This window comes from Neltuma alba, unplaced genomic scaffold (genome assembly GCF_004799145.2).
Source record: "Neltuma alba isolate B1F8T4 unplaced genomic scaffold, ASM479914v2 tig00008197_pilon, whole genome shotgun sequence".
In the NCBI taxonomy this organism is placed as follows: domain Eukaryota; kingdom Viridiplantae; phylum Streptophyta; class Magnoliopsida; order Fabales; family Fabaceae; genus Neltuma; species Neltuma alba.
The window spans coordinates 38,395-62,051 of record NW_021634965.1 but is presented as its reverse complement, the minus strand read 5'-3'; the positions used below and the strand labels follow the sequence as shown (position 1 = coordinate 62,051).

Here is a 23,657-nt window from a genome sequence, read left to right as displayed (position 1 = left end):
TCTTCATCATCATCTGCTCGTGTAGCTGATCAAGCAGAGCCCAAGGAAAGCCTAACAAGAACATGAAATCAGAATCTTCTCAGAAATCGAAACCGAGGCAGCTCCGATGTGGTTTCTCATTTCCCGCACAATCCTATGTTTCCCGATTGTAGCCAAACACTGCTCATGCTCTCTTCATTCTTTCTTTCGTCCCCCTCCATGAATTATATATATCTAATTATCTATATATATATAGATATAATAGCAATTAAGTTTATTATTTATTTATTTGGTATGACTTGTGAGATATCTTGTAAACTTGTTGAGACTGCAAGGGTTGGTGCTCTTGAACAAATTCTAAGCCTGCGTTTCTCCGTACGGCATGAGAATGAAAGTTTAATAAAAAATTAAATTTGCTCTACAATTTTTTTTCCCAAGTTTATCCCATTTAGATGGAGATAGAGAAACACGAAGGTCAATAAACTTAATAACCACAAATTTTAATTAATAAAAAATAAAAAATTGAAAATTTGCATTAATGAGTTAGTTGATAGATTGTGTTTAATATTAAAATTTAGACTGGTTGAGGTAGTAAGCAGCCTTAATTTTATAAGAGAATGCAAATTCAAACGTTAAAAATCACATTTGTTAGGAAAGACAAAAACTTTTAGAAAAATCCTAAAAATGTAATGGTTGAATTTCAAAATTCCCATCAGTGTGATTACTACACTCATAAGAAAATAACTATATGTAAAAAAAAAAAAACAAATAACATTAAGGAGGGGCCAGAGTGAGAGTCTGGTTTTCAATATATTGGTTTGCCCCTGTGAGCAGAGCTTTCTCTGTTTGTTTATTATTTTCTGAATTTAAACAAAAACATTATTAAACATATAGTTTCTCCCTTTGAAACTTCAAGATACATTGTATGACCTGATCACCTCATCAAACTGACAAGCCAGTTATTTGTCGTGTGGCTATTCCTGTTTCCACTTTTCACGATGGTTGGTCAAAAGCAATACAGACTATTGATTTTCTTTTTGTTTTTTTTCTTTGGTCGAAGCTGATAAACTATATGCTAACTCTATTCTTTAATATAATAGCCACTTAATTAAATTTGAATAGATTAACAAAATAGTTAAATTTATTTTAATAAATATGAAATGATTTTCTTAAAATTTTTCTTAATAAAGCATAACTATCTTTGGATGAAAATCCCCTTAATAATATAAATAAATAGAATGCTTAAAAAATGAATTATAAATTTAAAGATAAACTATTTTGAAATCTTATACTTAAAATTAAAAAGTTCTTATATACGAATTAGAGTTCGTGTGTGTGTATATGTATGTCTATATGTATATATATTGAAGAGTAAAATACCTGACCACCCTTTTATTTTATCTTAATTACAGAAATATTCTCTCTATTTTGAAAACATATATAAACCTCTCTTAAAATGAAAATAAAAGTATGTTACACAAACTGTCTTTCCGTATTTAAGTTTTTTTTCATCCGGTCAAACCGTTAAGCTTTGCCTTTGAATTGTTTAATTATATACGCGCAAAAAAACACACACGGAGCTCTTTTTTTTGGATCACTCCATCCGGTATTCCATTAGAAATAGGCGTCTTTCAACCGTAACAATGTTCCCAAACTAATCCGGATTTGGGGGCATAAGGATCCATACGGACAGCACCCCTAGCCTTGGAGTACTGCGTTCTCACGTCTCGAACCCGAGATCCGTGGTTAAGCTAGGACGACCCAAGCCAGTCGACCTAACCCCGCAGGGTTGCTCTTTAATTAAATTTGTAAATTTCTCTGCATATCACGAACCTACTTACCACCTTAAGGAAAGAACCGTTTGATTATTAATATATAAATATATATATATATTGTGTTTGTGTGCGTGTTTCTCCATTCCACTATGAAGAAAAAGGTCGGTGGTCCACAAGCTAAGGACGTGATATTTTGATGGTGCTTTCAATAATTGCTTAAGCTGTAAGTATAACACTGTCCACTTTGAAAATTCAAAGTTAATTTCTGTAGGTCCTAGAGAAGATTAGAGGGAAATTAAATAAAGTTCTAGGCCAATGGGTTTAGGGTTTATGAATTGGGTTCTTGTTCTTGTTATTTTGTTCTTCTCCAAAATCTTCATCTTTTGTGCGTGTAATGTGACTGGGATAAAATTTATATATGAACTGAAAACATTCTGATAAATATTATGCTGTTATTATGAGTATGAATAATGTAACTTAATTTAGACTCCACATGTATAATAGTCTCAGAACGCGCAAGATCGATCAACATGGAAGGAGCAAGAAATTCAAGTGAACTGCTTTTTACGGCAACCAGAATGATCGAATTATTATATTAAAAAAAAAAAACATATAATTATAAATTAAATAATGATAGTAAGAACATACTGCCTCCGGTTCTTAATATAAGACCTCGTTTGACTTTTATTTTGGTCTGATATAAGACCCCAATCCATTTTGTCTCTAATATTTATGTATTTTTTCCCAAAGTAATCCTTCTAATAATAGTAGTTCTAGCTAACACATTTGATTAACAAGGAATATTTTAAGAAAGATAACACATATTTATTACAAATAACTAACTTAACTTATTTTTTTAATCTTCTCAAATTAGTCAATTAACTCTTATAATTAGACCAGAGGTAGTAATAGAAATAAAATTGCACACCCCATGGACGGTTTAATAATTAACAAATTACATGTAATAATTAAAATTCCACTCGTTTCATGGAGCTATCAAAAGGGGCTAAAAAAAATCTAAAAATAAAGCAAGGAAATCACATGTATATATATACATATATAGGTCAAATGAAACGATAACTGGAGGAAGAATTAAAAGAGAGGTCAAGCAGGCGGCCGCTGGTCCAAAAAAAAAAAAAAAAGGCAGCCGCAAATATATGAAGCGTGTGGACCCATATATATATGTGTAATATATACACACACATTTGTGTGTGTGTATCTTATATGTCTCCTTCGTCTCCAAACAAACTCGCTCACTGGCAACTTCCTCCACTCAGTGTCTGTGTCTAACTCTCTCTCTCTCTCTCTACACACACGTACTATATTTGGTCTTTAATATAAAAGTTAATTAAAAATTAAATTTGATTTTAAACATAATATCTCAATTCACTTCGTCTCCTGTCTTAAACAGAATAGCTTAGAAAGATCAACATACTGTTGTGACGAATACAAATTTAACTAATTTTTTTAATATTTTTAAATTAATTATTTAACTCTTGTACTCAGAATGAGGGATAGTATACACACGTAATTCTACACACCCTCGAATCACCATTGATCAATTATTAGCCATTCATTCATTACTTACTAGCTAGCTGCCACCATTGAAAACCCAGATCGCTTGTGTTTTTGCTCTAGTTTGACCTGACAAAAGCTCAGAATTGTTGAGGTTATTGAGATTGGATTGTGTGAGAGTATGGGTTTGTTTTCAGGCTATAATTGTCGTCTTGTTTCTATGTTCCCTCAAGGGTCTCTGATAATTCTGCTGCACAATCTGACTGAACTGAAATCACCTTCTTTGTCTTCTTCTAATATATTCTTCAGGTTTTAAATATAAAACCTATTTTATAATATAAATTACATTATAAATAGGTCTAATATTTAGGATCAGAAGAGTATAAATTCAAAGAAACAAGTGAAGAACAAGTCAAAGCCAAAAGAAACTCCCATAATAGTTTCTCATTCCACTTTGTTTTGGGTAAAATCTCAAGATCACCTCAATATAGGCACAGCTTCTTTCCTGTCTTGTTGCTATGTAAAAAATAATGATTAAAATTACTTCTTTCTTGTAAAAATCTCAAAATTACCTCAATAAAATCATTAGTTAAGGGAGTTTAGTTGGTTAGTTATGAAATTTTATAGTTAGTTAATTAGTTAGGGATGGTATGTAAAAATAATTGATAATAATTTAAACGTAATATATTGTATTACAAAAAAATCTTAAGGAATTGCTTCTGAAATTTGACACAATATACTTGGTCAAACGAGTGGTTAATCGCGGGGTAAGTTTCATGTTTAATTATTTTGGTGGTTTTTGTGGTTAAAGAACTACTAAGAATTTAGTTTCGAAATCTCATGCGTTGCTCATCTATCAATATTTCTGTTTGAACAACCTTTCAAATTAACGATATATATTATATATACCACTATGGAATAAATTTGATAGTATCAAATACCAAAATTAGCCAAAAGTACCGAATACCAAAAAGTTTCAAGATAAATTTGGACAGGCCATTAGCATCGATCATTATACTAAATAATTCTCATATAAAAATATGAAATAAATGATAAAAAATATCTATTTTTTGAGATTTTTAATGTGTATAGAGACATACATTTATGCAATTATCTTTAAATAAAATATATGATAAACTTTAATTTGGTTATAATTTTTTTTCTTAAAGCATTATCCATCAACATATTTTTTTTAAAAACGAAAAATTGTGTGTGTTGTGTGTGTGTGTGTGTGTTAGATTTTCTTTTGGCCAAAGTGTCTGTTAGAATTGAAATCAAATGAATATTATAAGTATTTTGGTGACATATGTGAAAACAATTCCCTAATAAACAAATAGAGAGAAGACCATCAGATTCTATCTTCTAGACTTCTACCTCCCCTCCTAAGCAAACTCCACACTCGCACTTGGCAACTTCCTCTTCACTGCTTACTTAAAATGACCTTCCTGTCCCTTGTACGTCTATACACTTTATATTATATCGTTTTCATTTGCATGTGACTAATTTCCAGTTTAATTATTAATCAATCTTACGTGTTCCTCTAGCCCACGAATTATAAATCATCAACTTAGGTTTATTAAAAAAATTGGGTTAATTAATCCGCAAGTCCTTATAGTTTCAATGAATTTTGAATCAGGTCCTTATAGTTTTTTTTCTTTTTATAGGTCCTTATACTTTACCTTTTTTTAATTAGGTCCTTGTATTATTTTTTTTTTAATTAATCCTTATAATTCACTGAAATTTTAATCAGGTCCATGTAGTTTTAATTTTTATTAATTAATTAAATAGATTAATAATGAAATATAAAATATTAATAATTAAATTAAATAATAATTATGTAATAAAAAGTAATAGAATAATTAATTCAGGAAAAATTTTAGAACGATTAATTTTTTTGCTGAAAAAATTAAAATCATTATAATAATTCAATATCTTTAGAATATTATTGTTTATAAACTAATATTAAATAATGCATACTATTTTATGTTTATATAATAGTACTATTAGAATTTATAAAATAAAGAATAAAAAATTCAGGGACTTAATTAAAAATAAGGTGAACTTATAAGGACTTGATAAAAAAAAAAAAAAACAGGATCTAATTAAAAAACAGGTGAAAGTATAAGGACCTGATTAATGATAAAAAGAAAAAAAAAACTATAAAAACCTGATTCAAAATTAGTTGAAAACTATAAGGAGCTGTGGATCAATTATCCCAAAAATTAAAATAATAAAAATGACTTGGATGAAATCAATATATTTATATATATATATATATATATATGCTCTTATATATAATATGGATTCTTGGTGACCTCTCCAAGTTGGAAATAATTTTAAAAATTACCTTTTCCATTCCGTTTTATAAAATCCTATATTAATAACTTATATGAGATTAAAAGAATTAGTCAAATATAAAAAATAATAATAACTTTCCAAATTAACTCTTTGATTTACGTCGCGGATTCAGTGTATCATCCATAACTCATCTGAGATGGTCAAAAGTGGCTCCAATGACCTCGAATTGACTTTTCTCTGTGGGCCCCATATCCCCCTCCTTGCTTCCCAAGCAATTACATCCACAAACGAACCTACTCAGTACCTTCTCCTCCATCTCTACTGCTACTCTCTCTCTCTATATATATATATATATAGAATCTGACATATAGGCCATCTTCATAATTGCTCGGAGCATTAATTCCAAGCATAAGCCATCAGAGCCGAAAAGGAAAAGGAAGGAATCAAAAGCTTCGATCTTAATTAAAGATGGGTTTGTCTTTAGGGTTTCTGAATTGCTTTGGCGCTTCTTCTTCTTCGTCATCATCTGCTCGTGTGGCTGATCAAGCAGAGCCCCAAGGAAAAGCTAATAAGAACATGAAATCAGAATCTTCTCAGAAATCGAAACCGAGGGCAGCTCCGATTGTGGTTTCTCATTTCCCGCACAACTCTTATGTTTCCCGATTGTAGCCAAACTCTGCTCATGCTCCTCTTCATTCTTTCTTTCGTGCCCCCCTCCCAAAACTGAATTTTATATTATTTTCAGTCTTAATTATAAAAGCTCGTTATAGTCTGTAAACGAGATAATTAGGACTGGTATATATACATATATATTATCAAGTTTATTTATTTATTTATTTGGTTATGACTTATGAGATACTTTTCTGATTCTTAATATAGGATTCAATTGTTGAGTTAGTTTTAATCTTAAATATAAGACTCATTTTCCGTATTATTAATTTTTTATAAATTATCCCTATAGATACTCCCTCAACTCTAATCAAGTAGAAGAGGGAGGGGTATTAAGAAAGATGATTATGGTTGTTTTAAGAAAAATGTGTCACATTTCTTATAATTAACTAACTTACCTAACTTCTTAATTTAATCAAATTAGTTAAATAGGTCTTCTATTAAAGATGAGGAATATCTTTGTAAAACTTCCCTGACGTAAGAGGCATTTGGGAAGTATAAGAAGTGCTGCTGCTGAAAAGCATTTTTCTGCAAATCGAGATAAATTCCTCCACATATTTACTTCGTATACCGTAAAAATAATTTTAAAACCATAATTTTGATTTCATCCAGTAATCTTCAAGTGTGCAAAGAATAATTGGGTCTAATGGAAGAGGGAAATTCCCCCCCCCCTCAAAATGCTTCAACATCTTGCTACACACATTTGCATTCTTCTTATTGAAAATCACCATTGACCAAGATCCTTTAGACTTTTTTCTTTTCGACGGAAAAAGAATGAGCTTCTAACTCTTGGGTTGAATTTTGACCCAAAAACAAATGCTGGGTTGAAGAACATTTCATGTCCCACACCCACCGTTCGTTGGGGCCTTCCATTATCAAGCTGCTGCTTGAGTCCTTTACCCTAGAGAATATTTAGAGGGAAATTAAATAAAGTTCTACAGGCCAATGGGTTTAGGGTTTATGAATTGGCGGCTTCTTGTTCTTGTTATTTTGTTCTTCTCCAAAATCATCATCTTTAGTGTGTGTAATGTGACTGTGTAATATAAATCTATATATGAACTAATAAACATTCTAATAAATATTATTGTTATTATGAGCCATGACTAATGTAACTTAATTTTAGACTCCACATGTATAATTGTTTCAGAACACCGAAGATGGATCAACATGGAAGGAGCAGGAAATGCAAGTGAACTGCTTTTTACGGCAATCAGAATGATTGAAATGAAAAACATTAAGCAAAAAACATATAATTATTATATTAGATGATGATAATAAGAATATAATAGAATAAAGATTGGACACCCCATGGACGGATTAATAATTAACAAATTACATGTAATAATTAAAATTCCACTCGTTTCATGGAGCTATCAAAAGGGGCCAAAAAATCTAAAAAATAAAGCAGGGAAATCGCATGCATATATATACATATATGCTCAAATGAAACGATAACTGGAGGAAGAATAAAAGAGAGGTCAAGCAGGCGGCCGCTGTGGTCCAAAAAAAAAAAAACAAAAAAGGCAGCCGCAAAGATATATGCCGCGTCTTAAACACACACACAAACACACAGCTTTTATGTCTCCTTCGTCTCCAAGCAAACTCACTCACTTGGCAACTTCCTCACCTAGCTAGTGTCTGTGTCTAACTCTATATATACATACATATATATGCACTATATATCTGGTCTTTAATATAAAAATTAGTTAGAAATTGAATTTGGTTTTAAATATAATACCTCAATTCACTTTGTTTCTCATCTTAAACAGAATAGCTTAGAAAGATCAACACATATTATGACAAATAATAATATAACTAATTTTTTTAATATTTTCAAATTATTTATTTGACTCTTATATTAAGAACGAGAAGTAGTCTAACACATAATCCTACACACTCTCGAATCACCATTAATCAATTATTAGCCATTCATTCATTCTTACGAGCAGCTGCCACTTTTCAATTCTAAACAAACCTAGATCGCTTGTGTTTTGCTCTAGTTGAGCTGAAAAAATCTCAGAACTGTCGAGGTTATTGAGGCTGGATTGTGTGAGAGTAGGTTTATTTTCAGGCTTGTTGTCGTCTTGTTTCTATGTTCCCTGGAGGGTCTCTGATGATTCTGCTGCACATCTGGACTAAAATTGCCTTCTTCATCTTCTTCTAAGATATCCTCCTATTTTAAATATAAGACTTATTTTAAATATAATTTATATTATAAATAGATCTTATATTTAAAATGTGAAAAAATATAACTTCAGAGAAACAAGTGAAGACCAAGTCAAAACCAAAAGGAGCTCCCATCATAGTTGTCATTCCTTTTTTTTTTTTTTAATCTCAAGATCACCTCAATATAAGCACAGCTTCTTCCTGTTTGTTGTAACAACGAAACTACTACACTTATAAAGTAATCAATATCAAAAAGTTAACCATGATAGAAAAGAAACTTTGTAAAAATATTTAGAAATACTATCATGGTTATATAAATATCCTAAATCATATGAGATTAACCATGATAGAAAAAGAGTTAAACCAATCCATAAATATGTCTATCATGGTTAAAAGAACTTTCCTAAATTAACTGCGTGCAAAAAGATATTCATAATGGATAGGGCTTTGGGTATTATAAATCTAGAATATCATTTTCAACCATAAGCCCATAACACGATTTTACTAAATAGTACCTTTCATAACTTTCAACAAAATCAAAAGTCATTTCATGTCAAAGATCACTGTGGATTCACCACTCATATCAAACAAAAGAAATCACATGCAAATGCCTAAAGGCCTCCGGCCTTCTACCAGCATACAGTCCAGTAACAGTTCTCAAAAGTACACTGTCAAAATAATCAATCTCAAACATATCAGAGTATGTGGAATGGGCCCTATCATGGCAATATACATCTATCCAACACAATCAAAAGAGTGGAAGCGCTACAATTTTGCAATAGCAGCTCAAGCTTCCGGAGCCTTCCCTGACTGACCCGAACGGGAACTATCACCTGGAAAAGTGTTAAATCAACGGGGTGAGACAAAAGTCTCAGTAACCAGCAATCCTACTTATCAAGCATACAAGTAAGTGCTCGTGACGTGTCAAGTGAGACAAAAGCAAATTCATAGTATTCCAACAAATTTCATATTGTCAAAGCATATAAAAAGTATAATCAATAATCTTTTCACCTCCCTTATATCCACCCACCTTATATCCTCTGACTAAACCCATGGGCTAAATCCTCATCCATGTGACTGGTAATTAGACAAGCTCACCGATCAAGTGATATGGACCGGCCAAAATCCACAGAGCACCAGACCGGACCATGGGTTCCCCCTCTAGTCTACTAGTAGGGTGTCAATGCCCTATAATGAATAATTGGGCCAAAGGACCAATCAGTGTACACCTGATGGCCCTACCACCTTATATCCTCAAATGTACATAATTCACCCCTTATATCCTCTTTGTTATAGTACCCATCATCAACATCCGCCACCCCTCATATATCAACACTCAAAATATTGCATTCATAAACAATCATCAACATGTAAAAATCAATTGGGATTTTCCATTTTTCAATTGACTCATAATACCTAAGATCATCATAATAGTAAACATATATCTTTTGCAACAAAAGTCTCACAAGACAATTTCAATAACAACATACTTTCATAGCTCACATCGTAATTCAATAATATTTCATAAATTCCTTATAATTCAAAATCAATCACAAACAACCTACGAGCATGAATAATAAGTGGAAAGTGGTTACCTCTTGTCTAGAACAAGTATTACCACAAGGTTAACCCCGTGCTCATACCAATAGCCCAATAATTTAATCTACACAACCAATACATTTACATATTAATACACAAGCTATTTAATTAATTACTTAAACTAAAACATATATATATATATAAGTTAAAGTTTCTAATTCTATGCTAAACCCAAACCTTTCATAACCCATAATTAAGTCTTTTAGCACAAAATTTATATATCCTCATAATCCAAAATTTTCATTTAAACCTTTCAAAGTATTTACTTTAATACAGATTTTTTTCTCAAATTTTTAAATCTGAAATTATCATATTTAAAATTCAAAAATCCTGTTTTAACTTTAAATCTCAAAAACCAACCATTAAAAATTCAATATACATCAAATGCATCTAAGTAAATAATTTAATCAACAGTTTCATGGTATAAATATCATATTTTTCATAAATAAATATCTGTTTAACTAAAATAATTCATTTAAAAATATTAGGTCAGTCAATAAATAAAACTAAATTGATAGAAATGATCTACTAAAATAGCTCTACAATATTATGCTTACCTATCATCAAAACTCAACACTTGCTTCAAACCCTAAACCCAAAAATTATCTCTAAACAGAATAAAACTACTATCATTAGATAGATTTAGATGAGTGGAAAAACTTTCATGAAGAGAGTTTAATGAAAAGAAGTCATTTGACTTACCAAAATGATCTGCAAAGTTGAAACCCTACTGGAAAAATGAGAGAAGGCGCCGGAGAAGGTGAAAAAGAAAGACGTCGAAATGTTTCTCACTCTGGCCCCCCAACGGTATTTTGGCAAAAATTCCAGTTAAAGACCCCATATTAAAATGGGACAAAATTATAGTTTGTCACCCCCTTTTTTTTTTTTTTAATCCGTTTTATTATTATTATTATTCAGAAATTTCCTTATACATATTTTATAAATCTTATTTTCAATAATTCTCTTTTCTTAAATAAATAGAGAATAAAACTCATTTATCAAGCATTAAATTCCTTCTAAACTTAACTAAACACTAGGAATAATAATAAATAAAAAAAAATTGGAATGTTACACTTGTTGGGTGTTACTTTGTGAAAAAAAAATTAAAATTACTTGTAAAATCTCAAAATTACCTTCAATAAAAAATCATTAGTTAAGGGAGTTTAGTTGGTTAGCTGTGAAATTTTGCAGTTAGTTAGTTAGGGATGCCATGTAAAAATAATTGATGACAATTTAAACAAAATATATTGTATTATAAAAAAAATCCTAAGGAATTGCTTCAGAAATTTGATACAATATACTTGGTCAAACGAGTGGTTTATCACGGGGTAAGTTTCATGTTTAATTATTTGGTTGTTTTTGCGGTTAAAAGCATACTAAGAATTTAGTTTCGAAATCTCATGCATTCCTCATCTATCAATATTTCTGTTGAAGAACCTTTCAATATATGACCTTATTTGACTTTTATTTTAATCTTAAATATAAAATCCCAATCCACTTTGTCTCTAATATTTATATATTTTTTAAGATAGTCCTTCTAACAATGGTAGTTTTAGCCAATATACTGATCAATAAGGATATTTTAGGAAAGACAATACTTATTTATGACAAATAACTAATTTAACTTTTTTCTTTAATTTTCTCAAATTAGTCAACTGACTCTTATAATTAAGATTGGAGGTAATATAACACTATGGAATAAATTTGATAGCATCAAATACCACAATTAGCCAAAAGTACATAAATTTGGATTAATCATTAGGATGGATCATATACTAAATAATTCTCATATAAAAATATGAAAGAAATGATAAAAATATCTTCATTTTTTGAAATTTAATATCCATAGACACACACATTTATGCAATTATCTTTAAATAAAAATGTATAATAAACTTTAATTTGGTTTTAATAAGTATTTTGGCGATATATGTGATAACAATTCCATAATAAACAAACAGAGAGAAGACCATCAGACTGTGTCTCCTCCCTCCTTCCTCCCCAAGCCAATCCCACACTCTCACTTGGCAGCTTCCTCTTCATTGCTTAATTAAAATGACCTTCCTGTTCCTTGTACATGTATATTACTTTATATTATATCGTTTTCATTTGCATGTGACTTAATTTCCAGTTTAATTATTAATCAATCTTCGTGTTCCTCTAGCCCAGGCATTAATAAATCATCACCTTTGGTTTATTAAAAAAATTAAAATAATAAAAATGACTTGGATGAAATCAATATATTTATATATATATATGCTCTTATATATAATATGGATTCTTGGTGACTTCTCCAAGTTGGAAATAATTTTAAAAATTACTTTTTCCCATTCCGTTTTATAAAATCCTATATTAATAACTTATATGAGGTTAAAAGAATTAGTCAAATATAAAAAATAATAATAACTTTCCAAATTAACCCTTTGATTTACGTCGCGGATTCAGTGTATCATCCATAACTCATCTGAGATGGTCAAAAGTGGCTCCAATGACCTCGAATTGACTTTTCTCTGTGGGCCCCATATGCCTCTACTTGCTTCCCAAGCAATTACATCCACAAACGAACCTACTCAGTACTCAGTGCCTTCCTCCTCCATCTCTACTGCTACTCTCTCTCTCTCTATATATATATATATATAGAATCTGACATATAGGCCATCTTCATAATTGCTCGGAGCATTAATTCCAAGCATAAGCCATCAGAGCGGAAAAGGAAAAGGAAGGAATCAAAAGCTTCGATCTTAAGTAAAGATGGGTTTGTCTTTAGGGTTTCTGAATTGCTTTGCTTCTTCTTCTTCTTCATCATCATCTGCTCGTGTGGCTGATCAAGCAGAGCCCCAAGGAAAAGCTAATAAGAACATGAAATCAGAATCTTCTCAGAAATCGAAACCGAGGGCAGCTCCGATTGTGGTTTCTCATTTCCCGCACAACTCTTATGTTTCCCGATTGTAGCCAAACTCTGCTCATGCTCCTCTTCATTCTTTCTTTCGTCTCCCCCTCCCAAAACTGAATTTTATATTATTTTGAGTCTTAATTATAAAATCTCATTTATAGTATAATTAGGACTGGTATATATACATATATATTATCAAGTTTATTTATTTATTTATTTGGTTATGACTTATGAGATACTTGTCTGAGTCTTAATATAGGACTCAATTGTTGAGTGGTTTTGGTCCTAAATATAATACCTATTTTTTATATTATCAATTTTCTCTAAATTACCCCTATAGATACTCCTTCAACCCTAATCAAGTAGAAGAAGGAGGGGATATTAAGAAAGATGATTATGGTGTTTTAGAAAAAATGAGTCATATTTCTTATAATTAACTAACTTACCTAACTTTCTTAATCTAATCAAATTAGTTAAATGGGTCTTCTATTAAAGACCGGAAGAATATCTTTGTAAAACTTGATAAAGTGCAAAGGTGGGGCTCTTGAATAAATTCTAAACCTACGTTTTCTCCGTACGGCATAAGAAACGGAAGTTAAAATATTAACTTTGTCCTAAATTGAGTTTTTTTTTTTTAACGTTTACCCCGATTTAAACATGGAGATAGAAAAACACGAAGTTTAATAAAATTATTAATTTTAATTAATAACAAAGAGAAAAGTAAAAGTGGCGATTAATGAGTTAATTGATAACTTATATTTAATATTAAAATTTAAATTGGTTGATTATCTCTGGGGACGAAAATCTTTTACACTCTAAAACCCTGGAGAGGAAAATCTTGACCAAATGAAAAAAAAATTGCTTTTAGAAGATGCCAATACCAGAGAGAGTACCACTGCGGTCGTTAAACAAATGACTGTCTACGCTTGGATTTTGATTAGCAGAACACAGTCAACACGCACTTCAGTCCGTATGCCCAGGTGCACGGCCAAACATGCCATATGGAAGTAAGACACTTCCCTGACGTAAGAGGCATTTGGGAAGCATAAGAAGTGCTGCTGAAAAGCACTTTTCTGCAAATCGAGATAAATCCCTTCACATATTTACTTCGTATACGGTAAAAATACTTTTAAAACCATAATTTTGATTCCATCCAGTAATCTTCAAGTGCAAAGAATAATTGGGTCTAATGGAAGAGGGAAATTTTTTTTTCCCCCCTCAAAATGCTTCAACAACATTTTGCTACACACATTTGCATTCTTCTTATTGAAAATTACCATTGACCAAGATCCTTTAGACTTTTTTCTTTTTGACGGAAAAAGAATGAGCTTCTGACTCTTGGGTTGAATTTTGACCCAAAAACAAATGCTGGGTTGAAGAACATTTCATGTACTACACTCCTTGTTCGTTGGGCCCTTCCATTATTAAGCTGCTGCTCGAGTCTTTTACCCTCTCACCTTATCAACTGAATCAGAAGCCGAAAGGCGTAAAATTCGTGCAGAGCCAACATAACAGGATTTCAACATACACATGTTACTTGTGTTGATCTCTCAAAACTATCTTCTTTAATCACATACTTTAATCATATATGTTAAAACTATCTATTGGTAGAAACTTCTTGCAATTAATAAAAATCTTATATTTAAAACCAAATCTAATTCTCCAACTAGTTCTTGTGTTAACAACGGAAGGCATATAATCCACATAAAATTAAACTTTGATGATTCGTTTATTATAATTATATATCCAAAAGCATTCTTTGACACTCTCTGTCCAACATCTCATAAAAGTTCTTGTATCATATGCCACCCACCAAATTAAAACCAAACAGGAATTAGTAAATATTTGATCGAGGGTTTGAGACACAACTAGGAATTACAATTCCCCCAAATGATGTATTAAGAGATAAATATGTACTTCTGCAAGTTATTTATGTATTTTTTATTTTGGTCCTGAATATAAGACCCCAATCCATTTTGTCTCTAATATTTATGTATTTTTTTCCAAAGTAGTCTTTCTAATAATAGTAGTTCTAGCTAACACATTTGATTAACAAGGATATTTTAGGAAAGATAACACCTATTTATTACAAATAACTAACTTAACTTATTTTCTTAATCCTCTCAAATTAGTCAATTAACTCTTATAATTATGATCGGAGGTAGTAATAGAATAAAAATTGCACACCCCATGGACGGTTTAATAATTAACAAATTACATGTAATAATTAAAATTCCACTCGTTTCATGGAGCTATCAAAAGGGGCCTAAAAAAATCTAAAAATAAAGCAAGGAAATCACATGTATATATATACATATATAGGTCAAATGAAACGATAACTGGAGGAAGAATTAAAAGAGAGGTCAAGCAGGCGGCCGCTGGTCCAAAAAAAAAAAAAAAGGCAGCCGCAAATATATGAAGCCTGTGGACCCCATATATATATATGTGTGTGTATCTTATATGTCTCCTTCGTCTCCAAACAAACTCGCTCACTGGCAACTTCCTCCACTCAGTGTCTGTGTCTAACTCTCTCTCTCTCTCTACACACACGTACTATATTTGGTCTTTAATATAAAAGTTAATTAAAAATTAAATTTGATTTAAACATAATATCTCAATTCACTTCGTCTCTTGTCTTAAACAGAATAGCTTAGAAAGATCAACATACTGTTGTGAAAAATAACAAATTTAACTAAATTTTTTAATATTTTTAAATTAATTATTTAACTCTTATACTCAGGATGAGGGATAGTATACACACGTAATTCTACACACCCTTGAATCACCATTGATCAATTATTAGCCATTCATTCATTACTTACTAGCTAGCTGCCACCATTGTAAACAAACCCAGATCGCTTGTGTTTTTGCTCTAGTTTGACCTGACAAAAGCTCAGAATTGTTGAGGTTAGTGAGATTGGATTGTGTGAGAGTATGGGTTTGTTTTCAGGCTTATAATTGTCGTCTTGTTTCTATGTTCCCTCAAGGGTCTCTGATGATTCTGCTGCACAATCTGGACTGAAATCACCTTCTTTGTCTTCTTCTAATATATTCTTCCGGTTTTAAATATAAACCTATTTTATATATAAATTACATTATAAATAGGTCTAATATTTAGGATCAGAAGAGTATAAATTCAAAGAAACAAGTGAAGAACAAGTCAAAGCCAAAAGAAACTCCCATAATAGTTTCTCATTCCACTTTGTTTTTTGGGTAAAATCTCAAGATCACCTCAATATAGGCACAGCTTCTTCCTGTCTTGTTGCTATGTATAAAATAATGATTAAAATTACTTATTTCTTGTAAAATGTCAAAATTACCCTCAATAAAAATCATTAGTTAAGGGAGTTTAGTTGGTTAGTTATGAAATTTTATAGTAAGTTAGTTAGCTAGGAATGCTATGTAAAAATAATTGATAATAATTTAAACGTAATATATTGTATTACAAAAAAAATCCTAAGGAATTGCTTCTGAAATTTGACACAATATACTTGGTCAAACGAGTGGTTAATCGCGGGGTAAGTTTCATGTTTAATTATTTGGCGGTTTTTGTGGTTAAAGAACTACTAAGAATTTAGTTTCGAAATCTCATGCGTTGCTCATCTATCAATATTTCTGTTGAACAACCTTTCAAATTAACGATATATATATTTATATATACCACTATGGAATAAATTTGATAGTATCAAATACCAAAATTAGCCAAAAGTACCGAATACCAAAAAGTTTCAAGATAACGTTGGACAGGACATTAGCATCGATCATATACTAAATAATTCTAATATAAAAATATGAAATAAATGATAAAAATATCTTTATTTTTTGAGATTTAATATGTATAGAGACATACATTTATGCAATTATCTTTAAATAAAAATATATGATAAACTTTAATTTGGCTATAATTTTTTTTTCTTAAAGCATTATCCATCAACATATTTTTTTTAAAAACGAAAACATTGTGTGTGTTTCTGTGTGTGTTAGAATTTTCTTTTGGTCAAAGTGTCTGTTAGAATTGAAATCAAATGAATATTATAAGTATTTTGGTGATATATGTGAAAACAATTCCATAATAAACAAATAGAGAGAAGACCATCAGATTCTATCTTCTACCTCCTTCCTCCCTAAGCAAACTCCACACTCGCACTTGGCAACTTCCTCTTCATTGCTTAATTAAAATGACCTTCCTGTCCCTTGTACGTGGATATTACTCTATATAAGAGCCCAGTATATCGTTTTCATTTGCATGTGATTTAATTTCAAGTTTAATTATTAATCAATCTTACGTGCTCCTCTAGCCCAGAAATTAATAAATAATCAACTTAGGTTTATTAAAATAATTAAAAAAATAAAAATGACTTGGATGAAATCAATATATTTATATATATATATATATGTGCTCTTGTATATAATATGGATTCTTGGTGACTTCTCCAAGTTGGAAATAATTTTAAAAATTACTTTTTCCCATTCCGTTTTATAAAATCCTATATTAATAACTTATATGAGATTAAAGGAATTAGTCAAATATAAAAAATAATAATAACTTTCCAAATTAACCCTTTGATTTACGTCGCGGATTCAGTGTATCATCCATAACTCATCTGAGATGGTCAAAAGTGGCTCCAATGACCTCGAATTGACTTTCTCTGTGGGCCCCATATGCCTCTACTTGCTTCCCAAGCAATTACATCCACAACGAACCTACTCAGTACTCAGTGCCTTCCTCCTCCATCTCTACTGCTACTCTCTCTCTCTCTATATATATATATATATAGAATCTGACATATAGGCCATCTTCATAATTGCTCTGAGCATTAATTCCAAGCATAAGCCATCGGAGTGGAAAAGGAAAAGGAAGCAATCAAAAGCTTCGATCTTAATTAAAGATGGGTTTGTCTTTAGGGTTTCTGAATTGCTTTGGCGCTTCTTCTTCATCATCATCATCTGCTCGTGTGGCTGATCAAGCAGAGCCCCAAGGAAAAGCTAATAAGAACATGAAATCAGAATCTTCTCAGAAATCGAAACCGAGGGCAGCTCCGATTGTGGTTTCTCATTTCCCGCACAACTCTTATGTTTCCCGACTGTAGCCAAACTCTGCTCATCCTCCTCTTCATTCTTTCTTTCGTCCCCCCCTCCCAAAACTGAATTCAAGTTTATTTATTTATTTATTTGGTTATGACTTATGAGATACTCCTTTTATTCTTAATATAGGATTCAATTGTTGAGTTAGTTTTAATTCTAAATATAAGATCTATTTTTTATATTTATCAATTTTCTCTAAATTATCTCTATAGATACTCCCTCAACCCTAATCAAGTATAAGAGAAAGGGAGTATTAAAAAAGATGATTATGGTATTTTAAAAAAAATGTGTCACATTTCTTATAATTAACTAACTTATCTAACTTTTCTAATTTAATCAAATTAGTTAAATAAATCTTTTATTAAGTACAGGAGAAATATCTTTGTAAAACTTGTTAGAGTGCAAAGGTTGGGGCTCTTGAATAAATTCTAAACCTACGTTTTCTCCGTACGGCATAAGAAATGGAAGTTAAAATATTAACTTTGTCCTAAATTGAGTTTTTTTTTTTTTTTAACGTTTACCCCGATTTAAACATGGAGATAGAAAAACACGAAGTTTAATAAACTTATTAATTTTAATTAATAACAAAGAAAAAAATAAAAGTGGCGATTAATGAGTTAATTGATAACTTATATTTAGGGTGTGTTTGGATGAAACCAAACTATGGTTTGGAGAATAGCTTTTGAAGAATAGATTCTGTGAAGAATAGATTTTGTAAAAAAGTGATTCTAAGAAGTGAGAGTGTTTGGATAGTTGTTATCAAAAGTACTTTTTATATATACAAATTACTAAAAAAACATAAGTTAATATGATAATTATATAAAAGATAAATTTTATGATATATTTTAATTTGAAGGAATAAAATTGTTAATAATATATTTTTTACCAACATAATTAATAATACATAAGATAATATAATTAATTAATAATTAATATGTGTATATATGTTTATAAGATATAAGGTTAAATATGTTTAGAAAAAAATAATTGAGAAATGTTAAAGTCATATTATTGTTGAGATCTACTTTGACAGGCACAATCATCTCTCCAATTTGAGCCAGAAGCAGAATGAATTCACTTCTCCTGAAACCATGGTTTTGGCCCAAATCATGGTTTCAGATTATTAGCCCAAAATTGATGCTGTTTGGGTGACATCTCACCAAAACCATGGTTTTGCCTCTCAAACCATGGTTTTGAGGGTCACCCAAACAGAACCCTTAATATTAAAATTTAAACTGGTTGATTATCTCTGGGGACAAAAATCTTTTACACTCTAAAACCCTCGAGAGGAAAATCTTGACCAAATGAAAAATTTTGCTTTTAGAAGATGCCAATACCAGAGAGAGTACCACTGCGGTCGTTAAACGAATGACTGTCTTCGCTTGGATTTTGATTAGTAGAACACAGTCAACACACTTCAGTCCGTATGCCCAAGGGCACGGCCAAACATGCCATATGGAAGTAAGACACTTCCCTGACGTAAGAGGCATTTGGGAAGTATAAGAAATGTTGCTGAAAAACACTTTTCTGCAGATCGAGATAAATTCTTTCATATATTTACTTCGTATACCGTAAAAATACTTTTAAAATCATAATTTTGATTCCATCCAGTAATCTTCAAGTGCAAAGAATAATTGGGTCTAATGGAAGAGGGAAATTTCTTTTCCCCCTCAACTCGCTTCAACAACATCTTGCTCCACACATTTGCATTCTTCTTATTGAAAATTACCATGGACCAAGATCTTTTAGACTTTTTTCTTTTTGACGGAAAAAGAATGAACTTCTGACTCTTGGGTTTAATTTTGACCCAAAAACAAATGCTGGGTTGAAGAACATTTCATGTCCCACGCCCACCGTTCGTTGGGGCCTTCCATTATTAAGCTGCTGCTCGAGTCCTTTACCCTTTCACCTTATACTGAATCAACTGAATCAGAAGCCGAAAGGCGTAAAATTCGTACAGAGCCAACATAGCAGGATTTCAACATATACATGTTACTTGTGTTGATCTCTCAACTTTCTTCTTTAATCACATACTTTAATCATATATGTTAAAACTATCTATTGGTAGAGATTTCTTACAATTAATAAAAATCTTACATTTAAAACCAAATCTAATTCTCCAACTAGTTCTTGTGTTAAAAACGGAAGGCATATAATCCACATCAAATTAAACTTTCACATCTACAAATTACAAGGTATGTAGCCATCAGTGCAGTTGCTGATGATTCGTTTATTATAATTATATACCCAAAAGCATCCTTTGACAATCTCTGTCCAACATCTCATAAAAGTTCTTGTATCATATGCCACCCACCAAATTAAAACCAAACAGGAATTAGTAAATATTTGATCGAGGGTTTGAGACACAAGCAGGAATTACAATTCCCCCAAATGATGTATTAAGAGATAAATATGTACTTCTGCAAGTTAAGCACAATGATCATCACCTTCCACCCAAAGTTAATCTATTTGCAATCTTAAATATTATGACTTGCATTGACCGCAGCAATTGCAAAACTAAGAAGCATCAGACAAGACTGTACCAAATGAAAACTGCAATGCAGCCAGTCCCAATGGTCAAGTAGTAAATGTTAAAACCTCTGGTAACCTCAAAACATTCAGTACCAGAAGCTACACTCACTCTTCAACAACATTAACCAATTCATATTCAACTAAAGAAAGATTGTTATCCTCTTTAACATCAAAATTGGCAGGTTCTATAGGTTCAATCCGCCCCCATTTATCCACTGCTAGCCTCATAGATCCCTTGAACATGTCAATCTTTGCATTACGCAGAATTAAACTTGCACCCGGGTTCATAAGATCCACTGTAGAAAAGAACATAAACCATGTCACAGACCATTTATGTGATATCCTCTTAAAGGCACAAAGACAAAGAATCGAGGCAAAAACTTTAGAACACTTGTACCGGAGAAGGAACATTATTGGCATAATAAACAGACAAGTATCTCCATGAACGAGGCTAATCACACATCTACGGCATAACTCAAATCACGGCACAAATCTAGAGTAGGTAAAAAAGGACAACTAGAACAGTCCAAGGCAAGCCACTTTCCGTTACCAACTTGACGGCACAAGCACCAAGGGCAACTGACTGGGAAGAGGAGTCAAATAATATTTTCTTAAAAGGACAAAACTTGGGGTACATATAGTTCCTTCACTACTTCCTTTAAGATTCTCTAACACGTTTTTCTCACTCAAAAAACTGATGACAAGTTGACAACAATCCAAAAACTTCGCCTAGGTTTGCTCATCACTAAAATCTCATGACACACCAATTGAAATGGCAGAAATGTTATATTTCAGCTGGGTTGAGCAGTCAGTCCAACATAAACCAATTGTAAAAAACCCATTTCAACCTTGTTATTATCATTCTGTTCACATTAGAAAATCCAAAAAGCATACAAAGGAGCAGAGAAATCTACAATTTTGACTCATATAGTGGGAAAAAAGGGTCGCTTTGCCTCAGCGCTGCCAGTAGTAACTGAGCATGATTGCCTATGCCAAACTCAATGCAAAACCTTTTAGACAAAGTCTATTTATTAAATTGAACATATAAAAATGAAAATCTCTTAGCTGACAAATGAAATTACATGCACAAGCAGATTACATAAGATTTAAAATATATATCCATAAAAATGCCTATTTTGATACAATACAAGAGCGATCTTATATCTTTATACAATAGAAAACATAAAGCACATCTTAAACTCACATTTTGATCATCGTATCTTCACCCTTTAAGTTATTATATAGCAATTGGTAATTATTGATTGCTTCATTAACATAATCCAGGGCTAATCGATGATCTTTAAATAAAATCAATACAATAATTATAGTGAAATGAGCTTAAGTATTAGGCTAATGTGAGAATATTAATGTTATCACACACAACCATACCAGTGCAGCCCTACTGCTTAGATGAGGCAAATATGCGCCCCAATAATTCAGATTACTCTCATACCAATTAGGAATGTTACTGAAATGCACAATTAATACTGCAGTAAATGATTTACGGATAGGCCTCACCAAATATATTGCCAACTTCAGCACCGGCCTACAGCTCGTATATAGTCACTCATACATTTCCCAAAACAAAAACTCATCTAACACTTTAATCCATTTACAATTTTTTTTCCTAAAATACCCTCAATTCTTTTTTTTTTTTTTTAACCAAAACCATATAGCAAAACTACCTATCATGGGAGGTGCCTAAGCTATAGTGGTAGAATGTTTACTTACTTACATTTAACAGAGACACTCCTCACATTCTCACGAGTAAACCCCAACCTCAATAAGGTGGAGCCCAAGACAATTAAAAACTTTTCCTTGGGACCAAAACCAAATGGGAAAATTGCCTCAATTCATTTAAATACCAATTTTTTTAAAAGACCGAAAAAAAAAAAGTGAAACGTATTTTGTAAAAAAATAAAATAAAATAAATTGGACAAGAGGGTATGGTGACTTTTGTTTCATTGGGGAGGTTTGAGTGTCGCTGTATCTGTCCATTTGTCTGCAAACATGCACTGAAACACACACACACACAAGCGGATGAAAAGCCACAAAGACTTTAAAAATTATCAAGATTTGAAAAACTAATTCGCATACCGGAATAATGCCAACAAAGCAATCGCATAAAACGAAGAACACATCAAATAAGACCGTAGAGTATCCCCGTCAAACAGGTTCACGAATTCAAAATCTTCTCCGAGCAAACACATCGACCGAAGGAAAAAAATTGCAATCGTGAATGAAAAACTCTATTCTTATCGTACCCTGTTCGTTACGGGCCGTGAAAATAATGGTTCCGGTTTCATCACCCACGACACACTCGGCGATGCGGGTCGGACGAGAAGGCCGAGCAAGAAGCATAGACGACCGACCGACCCGATTGTTCATCGACTTCACGGGCTTAGAGCTGACCACCTTCACGGTTAGCGTGTGGCCACTGGTACCCGGCTTTAATTGGTCCACCTTGATAAACACCGGCTTTCTCTTCGCCGCCGCAGTCCCCGTCGTCGCCGGTGTTTCCATGATCGGAAGTTTAAATTCCCTGATTCAAGCACAACGTTTTTGAGGTTTCTATTTTGCAGGATGCAGAGGAAGACTTGTGTGTGTGAGGGAAATGAAGGAAATGAGAATTAATCGATCATGGCAAGTGTTAAACCCTAACCCTAGTTTCCCATTTGGGAATTTCATTTTGGGCCGGATTGCTGATAGTAGTGATTATCTGAAATCGGTACTCCGCGGTTTTAACTGAAGTCGTGGGCTTTGCAGGCCGGCCCATTACTTAACAGCTCCAATGAGATATTAACAAACTAAGACTTAAAAAATAAATGTATTATTCAGTCTGGGGTTGGTGCATTTTCTCATTTTGTTGATTCATTCGGGTACCCAGTTTCTTCAGCTTATCGTTCAAGATCAGGGCACGACAGTGGTTGCATCGTTTCTGTGATTCTTCGCTGCGCATCAACTCAGTTTCATCATTCCCTGAATCTTGCGTCCGTGTTCTCCCGATCAAGTGATCGTTTTCTTTTCTTGTGTCCATAGTCTCATGATCGAGTGATCATTCTTCCAATCTTGTTCCTCACTGCTGTGCAACCGTTAGAGGACAAGAAATCAGTTAGTTGGAACTCTCACAGCACCGATTCATCATC

General features: G+C 32.0%; 1 protein-coding gene and 1 long non-coding RNA gene across 2 annotated transcripts; both read right to left on the bottom strand.

Annotated features, from left to right (window-relative positions):
• Positions 1-9,050: 9,050 nt before the first annotated feature.
• On the bottom strand, positions 9,051-10,759 carry LOC114753822 (uncharacterized). Its single transcript, XR_003741056.1, has 3 exons — positions 10,704-10,759; positions 9,998-10,065; positions 9,051-9,235 (listed from the first exon to the last, which is right to left on the bottom strand). It is a non-coding gene; the product is annotated as an uncharacterized LOC114753822 (long non-coding RNA).
• Positions 10,760-20,350: 9,591 nt separating this feature from the next.
• Positions 20,351-23,152, bottom strand: LOC114753821 (uncharacterized protein At4g28440-like). Its single transcript, XM_028942540.1, has 2 exons — positions 22,776-23,152; positions 20,351-20,807 (listed from the first exon to the last, which is right to left on the bottom strand). The coding sequence occupies exons 1-2, from the start codon at positions 23,032-23,034 to the stop codon at positions 20,617-20,619; spliced, it is 450 nt and encodes a 149-aa protein (XP_028798373.1). The 5' UTR covers positions 23,035-23,152; the 3' UTR covers positions 20,351-20,616.
• Between the last annotated feature and the right edge of the window lie 505 nt (positions 23,153-23,657).

What these genes read in the sequence shown, in the direction of transcription:
- LOC114753821 (XM_028942540.1), bottom strand. Translation starts at nt 23,034, where the DNA reads ATGGAAACACCGGCGACGACGGGGACTGCGGCGGCGAAGAGAAAGCCG. An exon ending in CACGGCCCGTAACGAACAGG is followed by an intron (nt 20,808 to 22,775) that starts GTACGATAAGAA and finishes TCTTTTCTACAG; the next exon opens with TGGATCTTATGAACCCGGGT.